Below are 25,493 nucleotides of genomic sequence, written 5' to 3'. Positions count from 1 at the left end.
AAAAAGAAAGGCAGAGCAGACTTTCCAGTCCTGTTCTACCTGGAATACATTTTCTCCCCCAGGGGCCCCTCCTCAGACCTGGGCTGCTCTCCGTCAACACAGTGAAAGCCACCCCCTCCCTAGCCGCAGGCAGTTGAATGAAGCAGTTCTTTGCTCCACCGAAGGAAATATTTCCATGGAGTGGGGCCAAGAAAACCCCTAGCTTGAATCCGGGGCTGGCCCCTGCCCAAGGCCAGGGGGCCTGGGGTGCTAGGGGAGAATAGGGCAGCGAGGCCACCTTTCCCTAGAGTCAAGATGTCACTTCTAAAATCTAACCCAGTGCCCCGCCTGTCCCCCCTAGGCCCCATGCCTTGTGTTCCTCTAGTTCCCTCCTGTAACATTCACTTTTCTTGCTCTTGTCGACTAGAAATCTACTTAGGGTGGGTTTAGGAGCTCCTTTCTGAAAGTGGGGCACAGTAGCATGGCTGCACCCCCATACCACTGAACTCCTGTTGTTCAGTAGATGCCTTGTGCTGTGTAGAACATGAAGCCTGAGTCCCTTGATTTTTATTTACTTATGAGAAAAAATATTTTATAATCAAAGTCTTTAAGGAAGAGCTGAAATGTGAAATGACCCGTCTTCTTGAACTGCTGCATTAGAAGAGAGAGAGAGAGAGAAAAAAAAAAAGCATATCGTGGAAATGACACACGCCACTATGGAGATTCATAAAAGTAGAAGGACAAAGAAAAACCACCTGAATCCACTCCCCAGAACAACCAGGGGGGCCATTTTGGGAGTGCTGCCTTCCAGCTCTTTCCACCGGCCCTCATTAGGAAAAGTATCCCTGAAGAACTGGCCACCCTCTCCCCACACCACGCACACGGCCGAGTCAGGCGGGAAAGGGCAACTGCTTATTGTTGAACATTTACTCAAACATATGTGCAGCCGCCTCCTGGGAAGTCGGCTTCGTCCTTGGCCTTCCACAGGAGGTGCTGAACTTTATTAATTTTTTTTTTCAGGTTCTGCCATTTGCAAACTTCTCTGGGCCGAGTAGCGACTGCACCCAACTCAGGGAGTAGAGCGCTTCTGACTCTAGGGATCTGGGGTCGGTGTGCTTTCTACAACAGCCAGCTCCAGGACCCCAGAAGAGGAGATTGTCGTGTGATCTTTTCCTTTAAATCTTGCACTGTTTGGTGCTCCGTTTTGCACATTGTGGGAAGCACAGCGGATCTATTTGGCAGTGCCAGACTCTGTCCCCCAACAGCCCCCAAACAAACAAAACAACCTAACAGCCTCATGGGAACTCAGGGGAAGACCCCCTGTGCACTCTGCAGCTTCTCTAACTTTGGTTTAGGTTTTTCTATAGTGGAATGGGAGTGGGGGAGACAGTTCAAGGATGTGGGGTCCTGGAGATTTGAATTGCCAGAGGCTGGTGGGGGAACTCAAGTGTAGGATTGCAGCAGCAGGCCTGGTACTAAAGCAGCTTCAGCCGTGGCTGCAGCCACCCAGGGCAGAAGAGTGCGCTAAGAGATCTTTGGGGAACACTAATGTTTTAAGGGACCTGGAAGACGGGGAGGCTGTTTAGAGAGGCAGGCACTCGAGTGTGCTGTTTTGCAATAGCCCTCAGTACGGTTTTTGAAAAGACAGTGCATTTACCCATGCCTGGGAGATGAAAAAGAGGACCTTGTGTTCATTTCCTGGCTGAGTCTTAGGACATTTGTACACTTGCCCACAAGTGCGTACATGTGGATAGATTGCTCACACTGCTTTTGAGGGTTCCCAAGTATGAATTAAAAAAAGAAGAAAAATGTGTGCTCTGAATTAGATCTATGTTGGGGTGGGGAGGAAGAAGAGGAAGAAGTAGGAGGACCAGAAGCAAACTAAGCCCTGTGTCTGGGACACTGGCTCTCCTCCAGGACTGCGGGAGAGCTGGGTTTCAGCATGTACAGAGAGAAAGTGCTCAATTTCTCAAACCTGGATTTCCTTGTCTGTTTTCCCCTAAGATATGAATCTGAGCCCTCAAATGTCCTTTTTGAGCAGGGCAAGCATGTACAGCATTGCCCAGATCGAGAAACACTTCAGATCCAAATATTACCATAGGTCTGGCTTCTTCAAGAATTTCTTCCATTTCTTTGGACCAATAAATATTTAAAAAGTTAGATTTTGAGCTCCAGAAAAGCCAACCAAAATATTTTAAACATATGGATTTTTTTTTTTTTTTAAATTGTGGTTAAACCACGCTCAGTGGAGATTAGTTTACAACAGTCTTTTCTTTCTCTCTTTGCCTTTTTTTTTTTTCTATCTTCTTTCTTTCTTTTAGGAAGCCAGAAGGATAAACATGTTGCCATGGAGTTCTGTTTAAAATAAAATACAATGGAAAGAAAAGAGCATGATGAAGTAACCACATGGACTGCAGGATACACCTGATACTAATTACTGTCATGCAGAATGTTCTGGAAGACATTTGACTCGCCTGATGTATACATTCAAATCAAGCAAAGCAGGACTGGAAGGCTCCTTGGGGACCCTCTTGTCCAACTCTTTCCTTTTTCCAGATGAGGAAATAGGGGCCCAGAGAGGGGAAGGGCCTGGACCTCAGCCTCCCTGCTAGGAGGAGCAGAGCTGAGATCCAAATCCGTGGTTCTTTTCTCAGGAACATAATTTCCAGGGTCTTTGTGGCCTGTAGATAAGGCCTTGGAGCAGAGGGGTGGGGTTTGCCATCAGACTCTAAGGAGCAAACTTAGGGGCCAGGGGACCCAGAAAAAAAAGCAAAGAGGCCAACTTCACATCGGCAGGCCTGACTTTTCTCACGAGTACCAGGCCTTGAGGAGAGAAACTGGATACTGAGTGTCAGAAGGTTTCTCCTTCTAGGGCCTCCACAGGGGCACCCCAACTGAGACTTGGGGCTCCCTCTAAAACGTCACCTCGTGTTCTTTGGGGGTTGCAGGGATGATGCCAAGGGCAATGCATCTAAGACGGCCTCCAAGGAGGCCTCCAAGGACCCCAAGTGCGTGGCTACTGATGCTCTCTGGTGGCCGCCTGGGCTCCCACGCACAGCGCGATCGCGAGCCCCCGTGACGCTGAGCACCCCTCGCCTCTGCCCCCAGAGGCTAGCAACCGGGCCTGCTGGCGCCTGATTGGCCACGGGGGCCTGACGACAGGGACTTCTGGATGCTGATTGGCTTCGGCCAGCTCCGGCTGTTTCCTAGCTATTAATACCGTGGCTAATAAACGTTCTCTGTTGACTGGGGCGCTTGGAGCCATGATTTTTTGAAATGTTCTTGACGTATGCAGCTGGTGTGGGCCTTTCTGTCTCGCCAGTGCTGCTTGCGGGGGCTCCTGTATCTGGGGCTTTTTGCGTGTCCCGCAAGCTGAAAATGGGGTATTTTCTTTCTCCCCCATTGTCTGACACACTCTGGTAGCTCTTCACGATGCCCCGCAAAGTCCCAAATCCGTATTTTCCCAATAGTGCGTGGAATTACATGTAAATGAGCCCCTAGCCTAAGGATTTTTAGTCTCGGGAGACCTGATGGTCAGTTTTCTCCTCCCTGGACAGTAGCCCTACTCCCTCACAGCCCACTCCTAGGATTGCTGGGCATGAGAGGCTCACCCTGAAGTATCATGAAACCCCCAACGAAGTGCCGGAGAGCTTTTTAAACTTGATACTCTCCCTATGGCCTCCTCTGCTTTCCCCTTTGGGGTCCATCACTCATTCTCACCCCTTTCTGTCATCACGCGCCTTCCTTGTCCTCCCGGCTGCCACCCACCTGTCACCCTAAGATAGATCCTTAGTTCCTTTCAACAGCATTTTGACCTTTGCAAGAGGACATTTTGATTGACGGCACTGCCCACTTTGCCACTCGGGCCCGGGCAGAGGGGCTGAAGGGGCCACCTGTTAAGGATTAACTCTCATGTGCCAAGTCCCGGAGCACAAGGCTATGAAGCTATGCTCCTCAGCAACATGTGTCACTGCCTGTTTTCCTGAGCCCCCCCCCCCACCGCCCGCCGCGGCTGCTGCGGCAGAGGGGGGGGGGCTCTTTCAAAGTGTATGTGTTGTGAAATCACCCCAATTTTGGGGGGCACCACAGACATCGCCACATAGGACTCTTCCTTGCCAGAAAGTAGTTTTCTTAGTGGAACATGGCTCAAATCTACATTCTCATTACAATCCTGGTCCGCAGGGTGGGGGGAAGGAGAAGGCACCCCCTTACTAAGTGGAAGAAATAAACCCTTGAAAGGGGAAGGGACGTTGCAGGGTTCTGGGTATATCCGTTTTAAGCGGCAGAACCCGGGACGGAAAAACCAGGTTTTCCTGACTTCCAGACGCTATGCGGAGTCTCCTATGTCAAAGATAACGCATCAGAAATAGGGTGAGCTAGAAGGGGGTGACGGCCACAGGCTTACATTTGGGAACCAGTTATCTTACCCGCAGGCTTTTTATTTTCCAGAACAATAAGCAAAAAGCATCATTTTCTTTCCCTAAGCCCGCTTCCTGTGATCGATGTTCCGAAATAGCCAGGTGTGTGATCTGATGGCCCCGGGACCCTACCTCTAGCCTCAGCCTCTCTAAGGACCACCATCCCTTCGGGTGATTTCCCCATAAATTGTGAATACAAATCATCCTCTTTTGCCCGATTAGGGCTCATGTAGGGGAGAAGCCCCAGCGACCACAGGGTGTTGGTCATGGCGGCCAGGGGCACTGCGGCAGAATTTTTTCCTCCGTCTTTGCTGCAATCTGGGTGCGGCTAGAGCAATTTGTCATAGAATCTGGGGGGCTCATTTTTCCGGCCAATCACTTTTAGAGAAATGAGCGCATTGCAGCAGAATGCGCTGACGTCAGAGACCACCCCTTCTGCGCCTCCATATAAACCCCACCCAGCCAGCCCCTAGCGCAGACCGCGGAGAGCTGAGATGGAGCGCGCCTTGGCTTGCTAGCCCAAGGCTGCAGCTCCTCCGAAGAGCCGGGGCGCCCACGCGAGAATCCCTCACTTGGTAAGTGGTTGGCCATCCTTGCCTACAAGGATGTGCAAAAGAAAGAGGCCATCCCCTTCTAGGTTGGGCTCTGTCCTCCTGGACATGCCGAAGGACCGATGCTGGGACCTTCTCCTGAAGGCGGCCACTTTGCCTGGTCCCCAAGCATGCATCGGATATGAAATCCTGTCAGGAAGGGAATCTCGAGGCACATTTTCCTGGGGGGACATCAGGGTCCGTTTCTTGTCCAGTCACTGAGGATGGCTTGAGTGGCAGGGACTCTGACGCAGATGAGCGGGGGGAATCAGATCCATCTCCTTTTGGAACCAGTGTGCCGCAGTCACGGGGGTCCAAAAACACCGATATTCTGGGTTCGAAGCCGCCTTCAGAATCGCCTTAATAGTGGGAGATATGGCGGTGATGCCTTCTGCATGCCCTATGAATTAGGAGGGGAAAGGGCCGAAGAGAAGGGTCTATGGGAGCACATTCCCCCCTAGTCTTTAGCTGGGTTATTGGTGGACCACGGGCGTGAGGGCGAGAGGTTCCTATTAGCCAGGGACTCTGAATCCAAGTACCCAGGTTTAGTGCAGAGCCGACTCCATGTAAAGAAGAGAGTAAAAAAAATCTGTAAACCACATCTGGTTCTACCCTAATCAGCCACTTTAACAGTGGAGAGAGAGGGTGCCCAAGCGCAAACCTGCCAGGAGTCCCCTAGAACCAGTTGCGTAGAGAAGGGGGGTTGAGGGGAGGGTCACGAAATTGAGGTACAGGTAGAATAGAAACAGGAGGTGAGCTGGAATAGAGAGAAAGCTGTGTGCTTGCATCTAGGAAGAGGGAAGGGAGAAATTCAGAAAAGGGGGTGTGTTGGGGGGGGTTTGGGTGCTGAGAGCTGGGAATTGGGGCCCGGGTCTTGTCAGCATTGCGCGTGGAGTGATGGTCGCTGGAAGATTCTTACATGTGGTGGGTTCTTGACTTTGGTAAAGTCGTATTTTGCCGTTTCCTTTGTCCCTGTTAAGCCCCCAAGTCGCCCCCTCCCCATCCTGGGCTGGCGGGCTGTGGGGGGGCGCAAGCGGGCTGCTACGTGGCAGGTTTCTGGAAGGTTTTCTTGTTGGCCGCAAGAGGGCGCTGGTGGCACTGCGGAATTTTGGGGGGCGGGGTGGGGAGGGGAGGTGGCCTTTGTTCTCCTAGTGGAGGGGGTCGGGTGCAGGATTTACTAGAAGATTCTGAGTTCATGGACATAAGGGGGAGAGGTTCTGAGAACCTCAGGCTCCCCGCGGAGCGCCTGCAGGATTCTCGGAGATGCCCTCTGCGGCACTGGCCGTGTGACTTGGGGTGTCTTGGAAGAGCGTGGACGCAGATTAGTTTATTTTTATGGCTCTTGGTTTCTGGGGTCTTAGGAAGGTGTGGCGCAGTGGAGCAGATGAAGAGACTGTAAAAGAGTTAATGAGGCGCCATCATGCGGGGTCGTGATTCTTGCGGGGCTCAGGAAGAAGGCAAGATTTGGGGGCCGGGGGAGGGTTGTCGCTGCTGGCAGCGACGGCGGGAGAGCCAGGGTGGTCGTCTCAGGCTGCGTCGTGTGGCTCGGGACCTCAAAAATGAGTGAAGACGTTGTCTCCAAATTCTGGGCCTTTTAAATTTTAATTAATTAATTTGTTTAATTGGACCGAAGGTGGGAGGCGAGATTTCTGTACCTTTCAAAAGTGGAATCGTGCTCTGAGAAGCCCCTTCTGGCGGGGTCTTCTAGGTGCCTTTCCCTCTCTGGTGCGAGGGGACCCCTGTGGTAGGGGGCGTAGGAGACCCTCTGGACACAGGCGTGTGTGTGCTCCCCGATGTCTGTAGGTGCATTCTGGCTGATGGTGACTTGGACAGGCGTTCTGGGGACATGGCGGCCCTTGGCGCTGGGCTGAGTGCGTGGTGCCCCTCCAGGCCTGAGACCTGTTGGGCGTCCCCCGCCCACCTACGCCAGCCTGGCTCTGAGGCCGCTGCTCGCGGGCGGGGGCGCCGCAGGTGGCTGTGCTGTGGGGCTCTGAGTGCGGGCCGCGCGCCCCCTAGCGGTCTCTGTGTGCAAATGGCTCGCGGCCTGCTAGACCTGGCTTTGAGTTGCGCAGGCGCACACAGTTAACACTTGTGCCTTGTCAATCAAGTAATCCTTACCCCCTCCCTTGGCTCTCCTCCCCCTCCCACTTCTTTCCCTCCTCCCTCTTCCGTTTCTCCTCCCCCACCTCCCCCTCCCGCTTCTTCTCTCCCTCCTCCCTCTCCCACTTCTCCTCTTACCTTCTCCCCCCTCCCTGGCTCATGTCGTCATCCTTCCTGTCTCCTCCCCTTGTCCCTCCCTCCTCCTCCCTCCTCCCTCCACACCCCCTCCCCTTTCCCTCCTCCCTCCACACCCCCTCCCCTTTCCCTCCTCCCTCCACACCCCCTCCCCTTTCCCTCCTCCCTCCACACCCCCTCCCCTTTCCCTCCTCCCTCCACACCCCCCCTTCCCGCTCCTTCCCGCTCCTTCCCTTTCCCTCCAACTGCCCCCTCCTTCTCGATGCTGTTCCAGTGCTGGCCGTTAGGGGTCATCCAGATGGTTTCTAATCTGCCCCCTCCCATGCCACAGGGTCTCTCTTCAGGGATGACATCATCGGTTCACCCCTTCGTCTTCAAGGACCACCTTCTCCGACGCCAAGCTGCTGCCAAGGTGCCTGCCACCCACCTCCATCTTGCGGTGCCTCAGTCCTGCTGTGGGGTTCTGTACACAACATGGCCGACAGAAGCCCACGGCCGGCCACCCAGCTTGTCCACCCCCAGACCCTTGACCATTAAACACAATTTAAAATGTTAACCAATTAGTTCTGACTCTAATTAATTAACTTAATTGCAACTCATATCTCTGATCATTTGCAGAGCGCACCCTGAGTGTGGACTCCTGGATCCCACCAGCATACCAAGCAGCCTGTAGGAGGCACCAAGACCCGGACGCCGTGGGATGAAGAGGACCAGAGCCCACCCTCTGCTGACCCTTCCGGCTAAAGACTTAAACCAATGCCCTAGTGAGGGGGCATTGGCGGGTCGCCCCTGCCTGTGCTTGAGCTCGTGTGTGGGTGCTTTCCTGGGCCTTCTGCTTGTGTTCACCTGCCAGCCACCTGGAGTGCTTCCCTCCCCAAGGGGTGTCGGCCATTTTATGGCCGACTGTGTCATTGATGTCCTGTGTGGAAGGATCCCTTTGGGAACTTCTCAGGAGGGGGACCTGGGCCAAGAGCTTGAACGTGCCTCATGGGCAACTCGGGGCCCCTGGTGGGCCTGTGGAGTGAGCATGCGCCTGACCCACCGAAGGCATGCCTGTTTCGAGGTCTTCCTGTCCTTCTCTAGGGAATGGGGATGATAGGAGCAACCTCCTAGGGCCGTTGTGAGAATTAAATGACCCAGAGAAGCCTGGGGCCGGACCGGGTGTGGAGGAGGTGGTCAGTAAATGTTTGTTGAAAGAGTCTGGCAGGTCAGCCTCTTCCCATGCCACTCATTTGCCTCACTCGTGTTATTTATTCTCCAACAGACTCCCGGCAGCCCCCATGCTTGGGGCTCTCCTTGCATCAGGCAGGGGCTCCACTAACATGGCCATCGGGCGGACTTGAGTAAGAACACCCATCGTGCATGCGGCCATTTCCCAGGGCACTTTCTAAGTCGTGTGATGTTACTCCTAGGTGACATGTGGGTGCAGTCAGCCGCTGAGGTTCGAGGAGGACACGTGGTATTGACGTAGTTTTAGAAAGTTAGGTAAGAAGGAGAACTCTGAGAGTCCAGCCCCGTGTCCCACAGAGTAGGGCTTACATAAGGAAATGGGGGGGAGGAGAAGGTAAGTATATTGCCACGTTGCTAGCAAGAGAAGGGGTCACAGTTGGACCCCGGATGCCACTGTAGCTGCCCCTGGTCCCCCTGTTGCCCCCAGCCCAGAGTTCTAAGAGCCTTTCTTTAATTTCAAATCAAACATTCCACCAGGGGACAGTCTCTCTGAAACCCCTGCTGCCCAGGGTGGTCTTAGAGGTCCCGGTGGCCCCAGTGCTGGTACCATGTGCTGGCTTCACCTCTTAATAACAGTGTGACCTTAAAACAAGTCGCTTAACTTCTCCAAGTTTCAGTTCCTTTCATGGTCTAAATGGGGATTTAAGATAAAAACCCACCCTCGTCTACTACCTACCCCACAGGGTGCTTTTGAAGACTAAATGACGTAAGGCCTGTAAACCGGCAGGACACTGTCACACAGGTGGCCCTTGGGGCTCACTGCTGCCCAGCCCTCTCCCCCCCAGTCATCAGGGAGCACCCAGTAGGTGCTGGGTGTGTTCACGCTTAGTCAATAAAATACAGAATAACTAAAAACAGAATTAGTTCAACAAACATTTTCTGAAACACTGACAATATGCCCAGCGCACCAGGCTAGGTGTGGGGTACAGAGATATGAAAACAGTCTCTTGGAAGCTAATTGGGGTCCTCATTTGACCACCACTTTCTTTGGTCCCCTTTTAAGCCAACCAGTTTGGTCCGGACAAGACAAAAACCATTCTGGGTTGCTTTAGAGAAGCCCAGCTTGGCTGGACAATAGCCCCCAGGCATCTGAAAGGGGCTGATTGGATTATGTGGCAAATGGAGGTGGAAGGATGACTTGGAAGGTGACAAATGAGGTGGGCGGAGACCCGCTTTGAGTTAATTCAGGCTATTAGGAGGGAACCTTTTGTCTTCCAGAGACTGGCAGGAGCTTTTACCACTGATTTTTACATCCTTAATGTTTAAGAAGAATAATTTATGGTCAGCGAAAATCCAGGCCCTGGCGAGATAGAGATAGATGATTCAAGTGAGCTGTAAAATCCAGGGTCCTGCTGTCAGTGAGTGACAATAGTGGACGTTCATGTCCCCTGTTTTGCAACCATCCATTCATTTGATCCTCACAACACCCTGTCCTGACCCAGGACTGGCCTGTCACCTCCCAGGGAAGCAGAGGCTGTCAAGTGGCTCCTCCCATTGGGTCTCCCCTGCACCCGTCGGTGCCCCATTGCCTCTGAGGGTCCAGCAGTAGATGTGCACCTGTCTCAGGCCTGTCCTCCACCACCTCGGTGGCCCCTCTGGTTTTCTGACTTGGCTCTCTGCAGCCTGGAGCCCCAGGCCCCTCCTGGCCTTCCTTCCAGCCACTCCAGTGTCTGTCTTTCCTTCGCAGCCCAGCTTCTCCAAAGACCTGTCTACACTCGCTGCTTTCCTTCCTCACCTCCATTTCCTCTTCAGCCCACTGCTTCCTGACCCGCTCTGCTCCGTCCAGCGCCTCTCCCTCAGGTAAAGACTTCTGTGCCTTAACTCTTGACACCTTTCCGGCTCTTGACACCTTTCCGGCTCATGGACACACAGACACTTCTCCTCTTCTCACCTGGGTGGCTCTGTGCCTCCGGCCCACCTGTTTACACACTCTCCCTGTGGCTTCACGGGGTCACTTGCTCTGGCCTCCCTTGCTCCTATCTCTGGGAGCCCAGGCCTCCTGACTTCAGAAACCTGCCTCTTGCCTTGCTGCCTGGGCACTGGGTTCGAGTCCTAGTTCAGCCAAGGAGGGCTGAGACAGTGGGCTAAGTCCGCTCTCCCGAGACTCCTGATCTCAAAACAGGGTTGACACCTTTACCTTTCCAGGTCAGGTGGACTAGGCTGCAGGTAAGTGCAGACACTACTAGCCGAGGGAGGGACTTGAAGCCAAGTCAGCGGAGCCTTTGGGAGAAAATGCAATTAGAGTCCCTGCTAGATTTTCCTAGAAGTTCAGTTCCCACGGGGAGAACCAAAGACAGGAAAGAAAGGGAGAGGGAGGGGCCGAGAGAAAGAAGAAACCAACAATTTAGGAAAGGCATTAAAGACAAAAAGGTAGGAAGTGGAGACTTAGGAAATATTAACCTCCCAGAAAACTCATCCAGGAGGAGCTTTCCTCCGAGGTCAGGTGGGGCTGGAAGAAAGGAAACAGGAGGAAGCTTTTAAGTCGATTATCCCAATGACAAATTCCAGGAAGCTTTCAAATCAAATAGCCCCATTTTGGGTTTTTAACTCCTTCATCGAGTTTAACCTCTTTGCCTCCTGTCCCCTCCCCGCCGCCCCCGACTGGTGATTAAATCCCTAGGTACAGGGTACTGCCATGGGGCCCTGAGCCAGGGGCCAGCAGAAAAGAGCCTCCCCGCCCCCCAGCTGGGTTTTCAGTGTTATTCCACCTTCCGCCCTTTCCCTTAATGAACACAGGGCTAATCTTAGGCCTTGTCCAAGGAAGAGCCCGCAGACGCTAATGAGGTAGCTGCTGGATTCCAGTGTGGGCCTCACGAGGAGCCTTCTTTGTCTGCGAAGGAAACACACTGATTTCCATAATGAGGTGAACTGGAGTCCGCAGGGCAGGGGCCACGCAAGTTCTTAAGCCACACTTCTAATTTTGGTGCCACGAGTGACATTCCTTTTGCTCCTCGTTTAAGTCTTTGCCTCTGTCACAGTGCAAGGTCTATGCCTGGGGGCTGGGGGGGAGTTGAAGGTAGCTAGGGAACAGGGCTGCACACAGGCTGTGAGGTTCAGGGGCTGCACACCGTCCAGCACACACACCTAACAGGCCAGTCCACTTGTCCCCCTCAACAGCAGGGGCCTGGGGCAACCCCAGGAGTCCGTGTCCAACCCTGGCACACACCTGACTTGTGTTAGGCCCCACTGAGAATTTACCTGGATGAGCAGGTGGCAGTAGAGTTCCAAGTCAGAGGTGTCAAGCACCCAAGCCTGCCCCCTCTAGGCTGAGAGGCAGAGGGACACCGGCCCAAGAGAGGGTGCAGTGTGTCACACTGGTGAGACTGGGGTTCAGAGAGCTGGTGCCTCTCAGATTCTATCCGCCAAGTGCTAGGGGAAGGTGACAGCTTGACCCGAGGCTGGTGCTGGAGCCCAGTGGCGGACCCGTGGTTCCATCCCCAGGTCCTGCATCTCAGGGTAGTCGGTCCCCTTGCACTTAGTGTCCCACCCCATCCTGAACCCCAGAGCTCATCGACATCTCTAGAACAGGTACATCCTCAGCAGGAAATTCACACTGTTTGTCTCAAGTTGGGCACATTTCTCACCCCAAGGCAGATCAATCAAGATCAGATCACTCCAATTAAACTTCAGGCTCAAGCCACACCATCAGGGAACTGGAAGAACAACTAGAGAAGGGGGAGGGTTAGAGCAGGAGAAGGTCATCAGACCTTCACAGGCTGAGGGTTCTGGGGCATTGTGGGTCAGAACTGACCCTCTTTCCAAGTCGCAGAACCAGCTCTGACACGCACCCCAGGAGAGCAATCTGGAGGAACGGCAGTGGTCCCCGGAGACCAAAGCCAGAGGCGCTCCTTCCCCACCCTGCGGAGGTGGGATGCAGTTGTCCACCCTCCCCAGAGAGGTGCTGAGACAGGACAGGGACCAGGGCTGAGGCCTCTGAAAGTGGCATCACATACCCACTCCCTTTCAGCCCCCACTGGAGAGCAGAAGCCGCAGCTGGCCATGTTGCCGGAGAGAGGGGTTTTAACGCCGCTCCCTGGGGCTCCTCCTCACCTGCAGATCTGGAGTGATCATTACGCCATAGCCCTAAAGCCACCACGGATATTTAGCCCCTGTAGATACTCCAGACCTGGGGGGTGGGGTGGAGGACATTCATCATCCAGGGTCCTTGGGGTCTGGAGACCCCTGAAACCTCAGCAGCCTGAACATGGGGCTACTGGGCCCCAGTCACGCCCCACTCGGAAGCTATTTAGGTCTCTGGGACCCAGGCTATCCTCTTAACCTTTTCTGTGACCACACAGAAGGATCTGAACCAACTGTCCCCCTGCGTGTGGTGGGGAGGAGCCCTTTTTACCTGTCTCCTGGTTTCCCGAGGGCTCTCTGCAGTCCTGAGTGGACACGGCTCCCCCTTTCCTAATCCCGGGGTCCAGGCTGGCTTCAGAGCTGGTTCTCACACCTGAGTCCACTGCTGACTTTGTGTCCATCGAGTCCATTCCGAGTGCTCAGGAGACAAGAGGCCTAGGGGGGCTGGGCAGAGCCCCCCCCCCAGTTCTGAGAGTTGCTCTTCTTCTGCTGTCACTGCCTCCCACCTCCTGTGTTCTCTCTTGCTCTCTCTCTCCCTTCCGACCCCTCCCTCACCAATTCCAACTCTGGTCCTCTAGAGTGCCCTAGGCCTGCCCCCCCCCCTTGGGGTGCCCAAGCACCAGCCTGGCATTAGTGGGGCTCAGTAAGAGTATGTGGGATGTCTGTTTGGACAGGTGAGTGAATGAAAGGGCTGGACCCCCCACCCCAGCAGCACAGCGGGCCCTGCGGGATCCTAGGTTAAAGGGTGGAGGGCGGTTGGTGTCAGGGGAGTGGGTAGCTTCCTGCCCCAGCCCTCATTGAAGGGACCTCGCTGGCCGAGCCTGCATCCACTCACGCGTTCATGCCGTCATTCAACAGTTGATCCTAACTGAGCGTGCCCATGGCCCCGGCCCTGAACTTGGCACCTGTCACCTAGCAAGTCCCTTGATGGCCTCCACTTCCCCTGGGAGGGCGGGCCGGGGGGTTGTCCAGGAGTTGGAGCAGCAGGCTCCAGCCCTGTAGAGGGCAGCTGGAGGGCACAGCTGGTGTCTGTGGCTTTTCAGGCCCCCTAGGGCCTGCCCCCCCTGCCTCCCCCATCCCACAAAGGTGTGGATGGCTGTTGTGGACTGTGGTCCTGAAGCTCTCAGCCCAGGTGGCTGCCTAGGGATGGCTGCAGCATGTGTCCCTAGCCTCTGGCCACACAGGTCTCCCTCTGGGATCGGGGTCTGTGAGTCGGACCTCTCCCTCATCTAGATTCCTTCCTCCCCTGGGGCTCAGTCCAGCTTCTTAGGCCCCTCGTGGCTGGCTGGGGCCTGTGTCCTCCTAGAGGACAGAGGGCTGGGGACCTCCAGGGACGTGTGCAGGCTCTGCGCTGCCCAGCTCCTACCTGCTTTTCTTACCTGGTGGCTCCTCTGCTGGTTTCCCGGGTCCAGGTTGGTTACCCACCTGGCACTCTGCTGGCTGTAGCCTGTTGCCACGATGCCCAACCTGCACTGTTGCCCTCCCTGCTTCAGTCTAGCCTCTGCCCGACATGCTGGTGTTCCTGAACTTCACCTCTGTGGCCACCTGGCCTGCCTGCTGCCCTCAGCCCTGCCACCAAGGCCAGATGCCACTCTCCAGTCCACTCAGAGCTCTCTCAGTTTCCAACAGGTTCCTGGTTCCCGTGAGACGAGGCTGCTGGAGTCTCCATCTCATGCCACCACCCTCAGAGGCTACCTCCTGTGAGCCTAGCCTAGTCTGAGTGACCCCGGGCTGTAGCTGAACTTACATCCCATCCTGCTGGCCCCAGAGACCCCCGTTTCCTGCCTGGTGGGTGTGTCCCCAGCCTGCCCATACTGCTACCAGGTCCCCAGGAGTCCTGAGTTCGGCTCTGCCAGGCCCCTTGCTGACCATGAGGTGTTGGTTTTGGGGTGGCCACCTGGGCCTTTGGCGTCCCCCCTGCATCTTTTCCTTCACGGCTCACCCCCAGTAGCCGCCGCACTCCACTGAGAAGCGCGTTGCAGGCGTGACGGCCTCCCGGCGTCTTTGCGTGTCTGGTTTTCCTGGGATGCTTCTCTCGAATAACTCTGATCTCCCCCTCCCCAAAGCCGGACTCGTCCACCGTGGACGGCGTGGGACCCTGGCCGAGTTGGCCGAAGATCGTGGATGGACGTGCGGAGGACCCCCGCCCCACCCCTGGACTCACCACCGGACCGGACCCTTCTTCTCTACGTGCCTCTGGCCTCCATCCAGGATTGGGGTGAGTTGTTTCTCGCCGTTGTCAACACACGATCTCGTGAGGGTCAGCTCACACAGCCTCAGTCAGGGACACAGACACCTAGCCAGGGCAGGTAACATGCCGACCTTACACATCGAGCTGGGGGGCGGGGCTGGGGCCTGAAGCAGCCTGGAACAGAGACCTTGCCACGCCAAGCCGGCGAGTGTGGCCCACTCCTCATGGTGACCGCCAGTGACTGCCAGCCAGGGACGGTAAGTGGGGAGCATCCAACACTGGCCGGGTACACAGTAGAAGCTCAATAAAGCTTAGCTGACACCTTCCTGCAAGGAGACATGGAGCCTTCACCCTGGCCCAGCCCGGTGGAGCCTGTGGGCCTGCTCAGGGACATGGAAGGGGCCCTTCTGCTCCTGCTCGAAGACATTTCTCGCGGCCAGCCATGGCAACGTCGTTGCCTGTGAGAACGCTGGTGTCACACATGGGCCTTTGATAATGTCCTTTAATCAAATGGTGGTTTTGAGTGAGTCCTTCCTTTGGCCCCCTGTCCTCACCCCTGAAATTGCAATGGGTCGGGAATGTTTTTGTTTGTTTAAATAAAATCGGCGATGGTGGAGGAGGAGCAAGCTGGGATTAGAGGTGGCAACCACTCGAGGGTGTGTCCTTTGTTTTTGTGGTTCACTTATTCAAGATGCACCAGTGCCGTCGAGAGCTCGGGATCGGGCTGTCCTGGGGGGCATGGGAGTCTGGTGGGTGACCTGGGAGGTCTCCTGCTGGCACATGAGCTCCCCTGCTTGGGCTCCGGCTGCCATGGGGGAGGGGTGAAGGCACATCCTGAGCCTCAAGTGGGCCCAGCACTGTCCTTGTCCCAGCTGACACCCCCTTGATGTCCCAGCCAGAGCCTCTGTGAACAGAATTCCCAGCCAGGCCCTTGACTGACTCCAGTTCCCCGAGATGCGGCGGCCTGTGTGCGCCCTGCCCCTCCCAGGGAGGCTGTGCTGGAGCACGCAGCTTCCATAATGTTCTTTCATCAAACAGAGGATTCAGAGACGCCTGCTCTGCACCCTGCCCTTCTCCTCTGAAATTGAAATGGGAAGGGGATATTATTTTTAAATAAAACCCGTTCGCACAGGCAGAGGGGCACAGGTACCAGAAGCGGGGGCCATGTATGGTCTGCTTGTTTTTGCTCTCCGGAGAGCCCGCAGGCTGCAGGGAGGCGGGAGCTGTGTGCCTAGGGCATCAGGAAGGCTCTGCCCTGTGACATTTACTCCACAGCTGGCATTTGCCGAGCCACCTGCAAACACAGTGACGTGGAGAGGAGGCCCGGGAGAAGAGCTTTGCACAGGGCAGGATGCGGGGCTCCTGAGGGGTGATCATATCCGGAGCTTAGATGAAGCGTCCCCGTAGCTGGGCTGAGCCAAATGCCCGTGGCTTCGAGCCTCTTTCCTCAGAGAGGGCTCAGGACTCTGGAAAGGTGGACTGAGCGGAAAAAGGTGAAGGGAAAGTGAAGGCAAGACCAAAGTCCCCTCTGCAGGCTCACCCTGACAGCCCCCTGCCTCCCAGGAGTTTGGAATAGTCTCAGTCTTTGGACTGAGTTATATTCCAAGTCCTTGTGAAGGTCAGGTCCCAGGCAAACATGTATTTTGGGGGGGTTTTGTGTGTCATTAGGTGAACAATAAATTAAGAATACACCAGGTTCTCAATTGACGAAGTTGAAACTGATGTGATCCGTCAGCCTGGCAGAGACTCAGCCTGCTCTTGCAGGAGGCTAAGGGTTGAGGGAAATGAACATTTTTGATGGATTGGCCAATCCCTGAGCCCAGCACTCATAATAAGGGGGTAGAAATGAGGACCTGACCATCTAGGCAGCGAGGCACAGAGGACCCTGTCACCCTGGTGGGAGGGTGATGGTGTCTCTGGTCATTTGTCATTGTGCTAAAGAGTCCCCTAGGGTCCACCTCTAGCAGGCTCTTCCTGGTGGGCACAGCTATCTGGGAATAGATGGGGGTCTTGTCTGGAAGCTGGCCCTCCTCTCCCACCCGCCCTCTGGGTGGATGGGAAAGGAAAGCCAGGGTTTAGCTAAGGGACACAGTGGCCCCACTCAGCCCCTCATCCTCCCACCTGCGAGTTGCTTGCTGAGCTTTCAGGGCCCCAACCTCAGGCCTCCTGGGGCGTGAGTCAACTTCCAAACCTATTTCCAAGTACTTTTCTCCAAATAATGTCAAAACCTGGCAAGACTCAAGGGCAACAGGATGCATGTGTTTCTTATTCATTCATTTACATGAAGTAACTTAAATGTGTTTTTTATGAGCAATCTGACTTCCAGAAAGAATGAAGGGGGGGGGGAAGATCTATCCATCCTTTAATGAGCTGGCTAATGAATTTTTCCTTGAAAAGAGGAGCAGAGACTTGCACAGAAGGGGGTGTGGAGGGAGATAAATTGAGATTGCAAAGGGTTAAAGGGCAGCTGCACTGGGAAACTTGGGGGCACTGGGAACACGTTCTCTTTGGGAGACTGGAATTTAAATGGTTGTCAATGAGACCCAAGGACGAGTTCCCCCTGTCCCCTCTCCCGAAGGAGGAACAAGGAAGTTGAATCTGGTCCCTCATCCCTGGCTTGAGCAGATAGAAAATTCTGGAAGGGTTGAATTTTTCTGGATGAGGCCATCTCAAGTGTGGGGCTCCCAGTTAGAGAGCCAGGGACCTTCCAGTAGGAAGGGCATTCATTGTGATGCCCAGGTGGTTCAGAGAGGCGGTTCCCAGCCTGTTGTTGGCAGGACCTGGGGGAAGCAGGGTTCCCGGGGTCTGGGGTTCACAGAGGTGGCACTTCCCCTCAGTGTGGGGTACCTCAGAGGCAGGGAGTGAGGGAACCATTGAGGGGCCTGCCCTGCTGGCATCTCCTTGGGCACCCTGGGGCCCAGCACCCAGGAGGCCCATCTCTGAGGTGGTCATGGGTCCTGGAATTTCTAGTGCCTCTGGGCCCTCCCTTTACCCAGGCTTCTCAGAACCAGGTCTCCAGACATGTCTGCATTTGTCTTTGTAGCTCCCAGGTCCTGGTGACTGTGGCGGGCTGGTTTGGAGGGCAGGTGCCTGATGACTAGGGCCGGCAGGGCCCCCCAGCTCGAGCGGGCTGTGTGTGGGAGAGGAGTTAATTAAGGAGAGGACGGTGGCTGAGGGATAGTCATGACTTTCTTAATTGCTCTCCAATTTCTTTGGGCTTAAGAAAAAAATGCAGATGGTCTGGGAGTTCTTAACTCGCAGCCGGGCGGGGAGGGGGCTCCTTCCACCTTTTGCTTGGCTTCTCTTTACACAGTGAATAGGGTCTTTGGCAGGGGCTTAAGGAGGAGACTCTTAGCCTGGGAGCTCCCAGGGCCGCTGGGATGGAAACAAAGGCGCAGGCAGAAAGGAATGGGGGCGCCCAGTGGAGAGGAGCCACCTGGGGATAATCAGGCGGGTGCCACAGAGTTTTCCCAGGTCCTGTGAATGCACGCTGGCCACGGAAGGTGCCCTTTCTTCCCATGAAAAGAAGACCTCAGTTCCCTTCCCCGAGATTCAGTGTGTGTCTGTGTGGGGGGCCCTTGTCCCTGTGTGTGTGTCAGGTCCAAAGGACCAGACAGACCCACGCTGCACGCTGACCTGCTTCGTCAGCCACTTTCTGGTTTTAGGGTTGGATTTGTGCAAGTTTTTGGGGGAAGAAAAGTTGCAATGGCTATAACTGTAAACAAGAGTTGGATCAAACTGGGCCTGAAGCCCAAAAGACAGCCACAGAGACAGAATGGGGCTGAGGAGACAGAACTCCGGAATGGAAAGTTGGGGAAGGAGGACAGTCAGAGGGGCCAGAGGCTGACTGTATGTCTGTGCTGGCCACCGGGGATCGCAGCTGTGCGGCTCTTCCGCCTCCTGGTCCTTCCTTCAGTCACCCCAGCAGGTTCAGAAATTAGGGCTGGGGGTTCTGAAGTCCACGGTGCAGGTGTGTGGTTAGGGAGGACCAGAGGCAGAGCCAGGGTGGCCCCTGGCGTTGCTGGGCTGGGGAGAAGCTGTGTGTCACAGCCGTGCCCACAAGCTCTGAGGGTCTGGGCCACTCCACGCAACCAGGAGCAAAATCTCCACTGTAAAAGGAAGAAGGCTTGGGTCTCACTGTGGCCAGTGTTACTTTGTTACTGCTGGTTTCTGGGTCTCAGTTTCCCCATCTGTAAAATGGAGCCACAGCCATAATCTGTAAGTCAGAAGCAGCTCAGGATGTTGGTGCTGGAGAGTCAAGACCCTGTTTCACCAGTGGAGGGAGCATAGGGTCCTGGGTGTCCAGTTTGGGTCCCCACCAGCCTCCTAGCAAGGCACATTCCCCTGTTTGGGACTTGTCAGGTGGTCTGAGGAGAGTTAGAGATGGGGGGACTCAGGGTCAGGCAGTGGCACCTTCCAGAGACCTGGGTACCACCTGTGCTCAGACCTGATGATGGGTGTGACCTTAGGCCCTGTCTCCGCCCACTGGGCCTCAATTTTCCCATCTGGAAAGTGGAGGGATACAGGACTGTGGTCATCTGAGGGCCCTGGGAGTTCTGCTGGACTCCGTGGTGGTTAGATGTGGGTTGTGTGCATGTCCACTGAGTCTTTAGGGTCACAGGGACCTGGGAGGCTTCTGGTTTTACTGCCCCCCACTTCAGAGGTGAGGGGGCCAGAGACCTCACATGATGAGCTTAGCAGACCCTGGTGTGGGGCCTTCTGCTGGCCACAGGCCCCTGCTTGACCAGTGGTCAGGGTTCATGGCCACCAGCTAGTTTTTTGCCAGCCTTTTGAGGACACAGACCTCCCTGTAGGTCAGAGACTGGGTGTAGGCAGGGCCCAGGGCTCCCCAGACCCTATGTGCAGGGCCCCCGTGTTAGGAGCACCGTGGTAAACACATGGGCTGCTGGCCAGCCTTAGACACCTTTCTTGGGCTGTAGAGTGGCTTTGGTCCCAGGAGAGTGTGTCCCCACTGCCCACCTTGTGCCTTTGGGTCAGGAGACCCTTGTCAAAACCCCACTCAGCTGAGAACTTTCTGAGAAAGCCATCAGCCTGGAAACTTCTGGAAAGGGGATGGGCAACCCCCCCTCCCCCCGTGGGGCTGCCCGGCTCAGGCAGCTTTGCAGAGGCCTCCAGCTCTCCGTTGTGCTTCAGCCTATGGTAATAAGTCGCTTGCAGGCCTTCAGGCAGGCCTGCACCGGTCATTACCATGGTGGGCTGGAGCTTTTGTTTTGTGACCTTGGTTGCTACAATACCTGAGCTGAAATGAGGAATCAAAAAATTGCCAGCTTCAATTAGCCCGGCAGACTGCATTTCCCAAGGCTGCCTCAGCCTCTATCCATTAACGGTAAACATGCGCCAAATAGGCCCTAATTCTCTCTAATTGCCCACTCCTGAAGCAAAGAGGTGAAATTCCAGGAAGAGGCATATGTAAACATCCTCTGTAACCCGACCAACTAAAATTAGAGGGCTGATGGGGGCCCGGCACAGAGAGGGGACACGATTTCAAAAGATGTCCCAATTACCGCTCCCTTTTTCATAAATGGCCCCATAATGTCCAGGGCCCCAGTCTCACAAAGGTACAGGAAATTAGCTCTGCAAAGGGCTTACATTTGTCAGGGGAAGTTAGACAAGGGTGGCATTTACTCAACAGGTAGGAAGTCCACGGTGGGAGCAGGGCTGGCTATTTGTGTCACCACAGGCTCTCTTTCTTAAAATCAACATTTTAATAAAAATAACCCTTTTACGTCTTTCTCTGCTCAAAACATCCATAAGATATTTGTACCAAAGACACGCCAGATCAATTAGGTCCTGTTTGCCTCTAGAGGAGTAACTTTACAGCTGAGGATGCAGAGGGGGGCTGTAGTCGTGATGAGCCAGGGGCAGGGGGGTGCGCCCAGTGTCCCCTGGTGCTTTGGCCACGAGCTCAGTGCACGCACTCACGAACATTTCGATCGAATGCTCGTGACGTTTGTCCCTCTGGACTCTGTGAGGGGGCCTTGTTTTTCCTTTGGTTCCAGACAGTGACTCATCTCTGCAGCTTTTCTGACTGTTAAGATCCCAGCCCAGCACCACATTATTAATACGCCAAGCAGACCGGAGCTGGTACACGCAGTTTTAAATCCAAGGCACGACTCTGCCTGGGCTGCGTCCTAGCAGAGGAGCCTGGGGTCTGTAGGCAGAGTTAATTAAGGACAGTCGGGAGCGCTGAGGGTCCATGGGGGTCTCTGGAACAGACACGGGAAAAAACCCAGATGCCTTGAGCTGCTTCTGATTTTCCTTCTTTTATAAAAAACAAAACAGAACCAAACAAGCAATGAACCAAGGGTCCGGGTCTATTCCCGTGGGAAGTGGCAGTGCCTTTGGTCTTGCGGTGTGTTCTGGGTCTGGAGTCCACTGTCACCTGAGGACTGGGGTTATGATGGGCCGCCACCCGCCCTGCTTGGGCCCAGGGGGAGGTCTGGACTACCTCATGATAGGTGGTCCTGAGCTTCCAGATAAGCAGAGCCCGCCAGGGTCCCTCGGGTCTCCGCTGCTTGACGAACACTCATTTTTAAGACTTTCTCTGGGTTATCCGATCCACCCGCTATGGGAAGCCATGTTTGGGAGCATAGGCCAGGGAAGGAGTTGTAGGAAGATTTGGAAGCAAGAGCTGATGGGGTTTTGGATGTCCCAGCTTGGGGGGGGGGCGGGACGTGGTGGCAGGGTGTTCCCAGTGACTGAGGTCAGGATACAGACAGGTAGCTGGAGAGCAGTTCTTCATTCTTTAGGGTACCTGGGGGGTCAGTGAGGCAGGCTTCTGGCAGCCTGCACCAGGGGGTCTGGGGGACCTGTGGTTTTGTGATGTCATGGACTGGTACCACTCAGGTTCCCCATAGCACCCCATGTCCACCCATTGCTTTTCTGTCTCCCAGGTGGCTTTGGGTACCTCCGCACTGGGCCCAAGCCTTTATCTGTGTCTCACCAGGAAAATAGTCCCCAGATCTGTTTTCTGATGTGTTTTGTGCCCCAGTCCCCAGCCCCCCACCTTCCATGGTCTCAACCCCCTTTCTGCCATTCACCAATCTACCTTTACCAAACTCTAGTCTTTTTTCCCCCTTTCTTTCATTTTTCTTCTTTTTTCAGTCCTGGGGATTGAACCCAGAGCCTCGTGCATGTTAGGCAAGTGCTCCACCACTGAGCTACACCCCCAGCACTTTCATTTTTTATTTTAAGATAGGGTCTCGTGGGCTGGAACTGTAGCTCAGGGCTAGAGCGCTCGTCTCGCATGCGTGAAGCACCACGTAAAAATAAATAAATAAAGATATTGTGTCCATCTACAACTAAAAAAATAAAAAAATAAAAAAAAATACGAGGGGCTGGTTAAGTTGCCCAGGCTGGCTTGGCCTCGCCATCCCCCGCCTCAGCCTCCTGAGTTGCTGAGGTGACAGGCGCGTGTACCACCTTACCCAGTCCTAGAACCATTTTTACGATTAAATTTTAATGAAGAGACTTTCTTTTTCCTAAACAATTTTTAATTTAGAAAAATTGAGAGGAAAATATAGAGAATTTCCATGTGGGTCCCCCGACCAGTTCCCCTCCTGTTAAAATCTTGTACGCTCGAAAGGTCTGCTGTGATTGATGGGAGGGTATCTAGATGTTATTTTTTTCTTTGTTTTTGGTGATGGTGCTGGGGATGGAACCCAGGGCTTTTGCATGTGAGGCAAGTACTCCACCAACCAAGGTCAACTCAATCCCCGGCCCTTGGTTCTTTTTTTCCCCATGTATTATTATTATTATTATTATTATTATTTTGTAGTTGTAGATGGACAGAATGCCTTTATTGTATTTGTTTATTTTTATGTGGTACTGAGGATAATACCCAGCGCCTCACGCATACCAGGCAAACACTCTGCCACTGAGCTACAGCCCCAGCCCCCATATATGATTCTTTTTTTTTAAAAAGAGAGAGAGAGAGAGAGAGAGAGAGAGACTTTTTTTAATATTTATTTTTTAGTTTTCAGTGGACACAACATCTTTATTTTATGTAGTGCTGAGGATCGAACCCAGTGCCCCGTGCATGTCAGGTGAGCGTGTTACTGTTTGAGCCACATCCCCAGCCCCCCATATATGATTCTTCAGTTGTGTGTTTGGGGTTCGCTCTGTATAGGACATTGGTGGATTCTGACAGTTTTATAATGGCATGTGACACCATTGCTGATCTCACTCTTAGAATTGAAGTTTGAGGCAGAAACTTGCAGTTAAGACTTGGTGCCCTGGTCAGGGTGTTCCTCGAGGCTTGTTAGTGTGTCCACCGTGGTTCAAGCGGGGATGTCTGCCTGGACACCCTGGAATCACCTCATCCCTTGAAGTACGTGCCTGTTAAAAACCCTGCACCCTCAGCAGCCCTGTGGGTGTCAGCTCGTCCCCAACTGCATGGTGGCCTTTGGTTTCTGCAGAGCAGCCCTGAGCCCTAGGCTGCACCCACCGAAGGGCTCTTGGGTGGGGAGCCGTGCTCCCCATCTCTGCACCTGCCTGTCCACCCTGCAGACAGCTGGGGGATGAGTGGGCTCCCAGGAGAGTGAGCTTGTTGAGGTTGGGGAGCCCCTACTTCAGGCCCGCGCTGTCCCCCACTGACCCGCCGCTCTTCCTGCCACCTCTGGCTCCACGGGGTCTTGTCCGTGACAGGGTGCTTTCTCCTTCTAGCCGAGACCCTCACCTGAAATCCAGCGTGGGAAAGGACCCCAGCGCCCCGGACACAGCACCCCAGCACCTTCCAGCCCTGAATCGTAAGTTGCCAGAGTATAATGAGCACACTTGTGGCCAAGTGGCCCTCAGGGGAGGGAGGGCTGCTGCCCAGAGCACTCTGCCAGGCGTCTGGGGTAGGGGGTGCTCCCAGTGAGTGAAGCCGGGTGCCGAGCTGGGCTTGGGTTTTCAGACAAGAGCCCCCGGCCCCCTTGTGTTGTTTCTACAGCAAAAAAAAAAAAAAAAAAAAAAAAGATTCTATAGACAGCTTCAAGTGTGGGACCCCCAAAGAATTTCTCCTTTCTCACTCCTCTAAATGAATGGCCCTTTCATCACTGAGTCTCCCTTTGGCTCTTACGGTGCAGGGCAGACTAGGATGGAAGTGCCCTTGTGAGCTGGGGGCCCTTCACAGGGCCAAGGAGAAAATGCAGGCCCAGGGACCAGCCTCTCAATTGGGCTTCGAGCTCCAATGACCTGCGTTCACCCCCTCGAAATGTCTGGAACACATAATGGGCAGGTTTTCTGTCTTCAAAGTTTCCGGCTAAACCTCTTCAAGTTCTTTATTGTTTGAGACTGAGACACTCAGCGATGGTAATAGGGAGTTTCTTTTGTATTTGCCTTGAAAGGCCAAAATATTTGTATATTGCTGCAGACAAAGCCACCTATTTAAAAGTGAACCCTGTGTCCGTCGTTTTCCCACCGCGCGCGAGACTATGTACCATGTGTGTGTCTATGTATTCTGGGGTCTTGAAACAGGTTTCTCATGGGGATGGCCATTCATGGGGTCCAGAGGGGCAGAGCAGGAAGCGCCTGCCCTCCCAAGGGGGTCTGGGGAATGGGGGTTGTAACCTTGGCTCGGCCCCCAGTAGGTCTAGGATGTGAGCCCTGGGAGAATCTTAACAGTAAACTAGCATTTGTCTGTCTCTGCTGTGCATCTGCCATTCATGTGTGTCTCTGAACTGTGGGTTTGTGACTGTGGAGGAAGCAGGAAAGTCCTAAGAGGAGTGAGTGTTTTCGATTTCTTGTTGGGATGTTGTCACACTGTGTAACAAGTGATTAGATGGATGAGTGAATGGAAGGGGCAAGGAGTGAGGGGACCAACAATACGTGTGGAGTGACAGGCCAGCCGGGAAGTGTGCGCGGACCATGCAACCTGCTGCCCCAAGGTCAACACATAGATCCATACAACATTGGATCTGTAAGTAGGGAGGGCCAAACACGAGCTAGTATTTGTGCAAATACACAAATGCCAAAACAAAGGAAGGAAAGAAAAAAAGTGATGGATATGTGGACAGGTGAACAGGAACAGTAGAAATGGGTGTCCCCAGGTGACAGGTGAGACGGGTCTGAGGGGGTTTGAGTCACCAAGTGCTGGGAAATGAGCTCTGCTAGATGGAAGGAGAAAAAAGAAAATATGGATAAGCTACAACCCTAAGAACAAAAATGTCACAAATGTTAAGTATAGTAACATGGATGGGCAAATCAACAAAGATATAAAAGGAGGTGATGTTGGAGTCATGGAGATTCAATACAATAAGTGTCAGGGCCGCAGTGAAACACTAAGTATCTAAATGAACCAGTCAGTGAGTGTTGAAAGAAAGGGCCATGTGCAGTGGCACACACCTGTAATCCCCGCCGCTCAGAAGGCCGAGGCAGGAGAATCACAAGTTCAAAGCCAGCCTTTGAACTTAGTGAGACCGTGTCTCAAATTAAAAATAAAAAGGTCTGGGGATGTGGCTCAGTGGTTAGGCACCCCTGGGTTCAGTTCCCAGTGCCAAATTAAAAAATAAACAGGATGGGGGCCTGGAGAGGGTGGTGTTGTATTTGGTTCCCACACCCCACCCAGCACCCCAGCTCCATGGGAGTGAGAGAAGGGACAGAGACAAGGGCCAAAAGGTCATAGCTATGAAATGGAGAAACGGGTGGGTCATGAGAGGGGCTTGGCTAGGAGTCCAACTCTGAGCGCCTCATTCCACTAGTAGAAGATTAAATGCAGCCTAAAGAGAAGGAAGGAAAGGAGAGAGGAGACAGCGCTGCGTGGGCCGC

At 54.1% G+C, this 25,493-nt stretch overlaps 1 protein-coding gene across 6 annotated transcripts in view; it reads left to right on the top strand.

The window, feature by feature from the left end:
• Nucleotides 1-4,882: 4,882 nt before the first annotated feature.
• LOC144255366 (uncharacterized) overlaps nucleotides 4,883-25,493 on the top strand; it is a 32,409-nt gene continuing 11,798 nt past the window's right edge. The window contains exons 1-7 of one of the 6 annotated variants that reach the window (XR_013343730.1): nucleotides 4,883-4,972; nucleotides 7,554-7,634; nucleotides 7,841-8,397; nucleotides 8,487-8,565; nucleotides 10,140-10,252; nucleotides 14,599-14,750; nucleotides 23,409-23,491. Coding sequence is in view for 2 of the 6 variants with exons in the window: in XM_077799888.1 (XP_077656014.1) it covers nucleotides 8,444-8,565; nucleotides 10,140-10,252; nucleotides 14,599-14,750; nucleotides 23,409-23,491 (470 nt within the window). In the remaining 4 variants the exon portion in view is untranslated. Of the gene's footprint in view, nucleotides 4,973-7,553; nucleotides 7,635-7,840; nucleotides 8,708-10,139; nucleotides 14,321-14,598; nucleotides 14,751-23,408; nucleotides 23,492-25,493 lie in introns of all 6 variants that reach the window. The other 5 variants (XR_013343727.1, XR_013343728.1, XR_013343729.1 and 2 more) reach the window with 5 other exon arrangements.

Source organism: Urocitellus parryii, chromosome 6 (assembly GCF_045843805.1).
Source record: "Urocitellus parryii isolate mUroPar1 chromosome 6, mUroPar1.hap1, whole genome shotgun sequence".
In the NCBI taxonomy this organism is placed as follows: domain Eukaryota; kingdom Metazoa; phylum Chordata; class Mammalia; order Rodentia; family Sciuridae; genus Urocitellus; species Urocitellus parryii.
The sequence above is the reverse complement of the archived record's forward strand: the minus strand, read 5'-3'. Positions and strand labels throughout refer to the sequence as shown.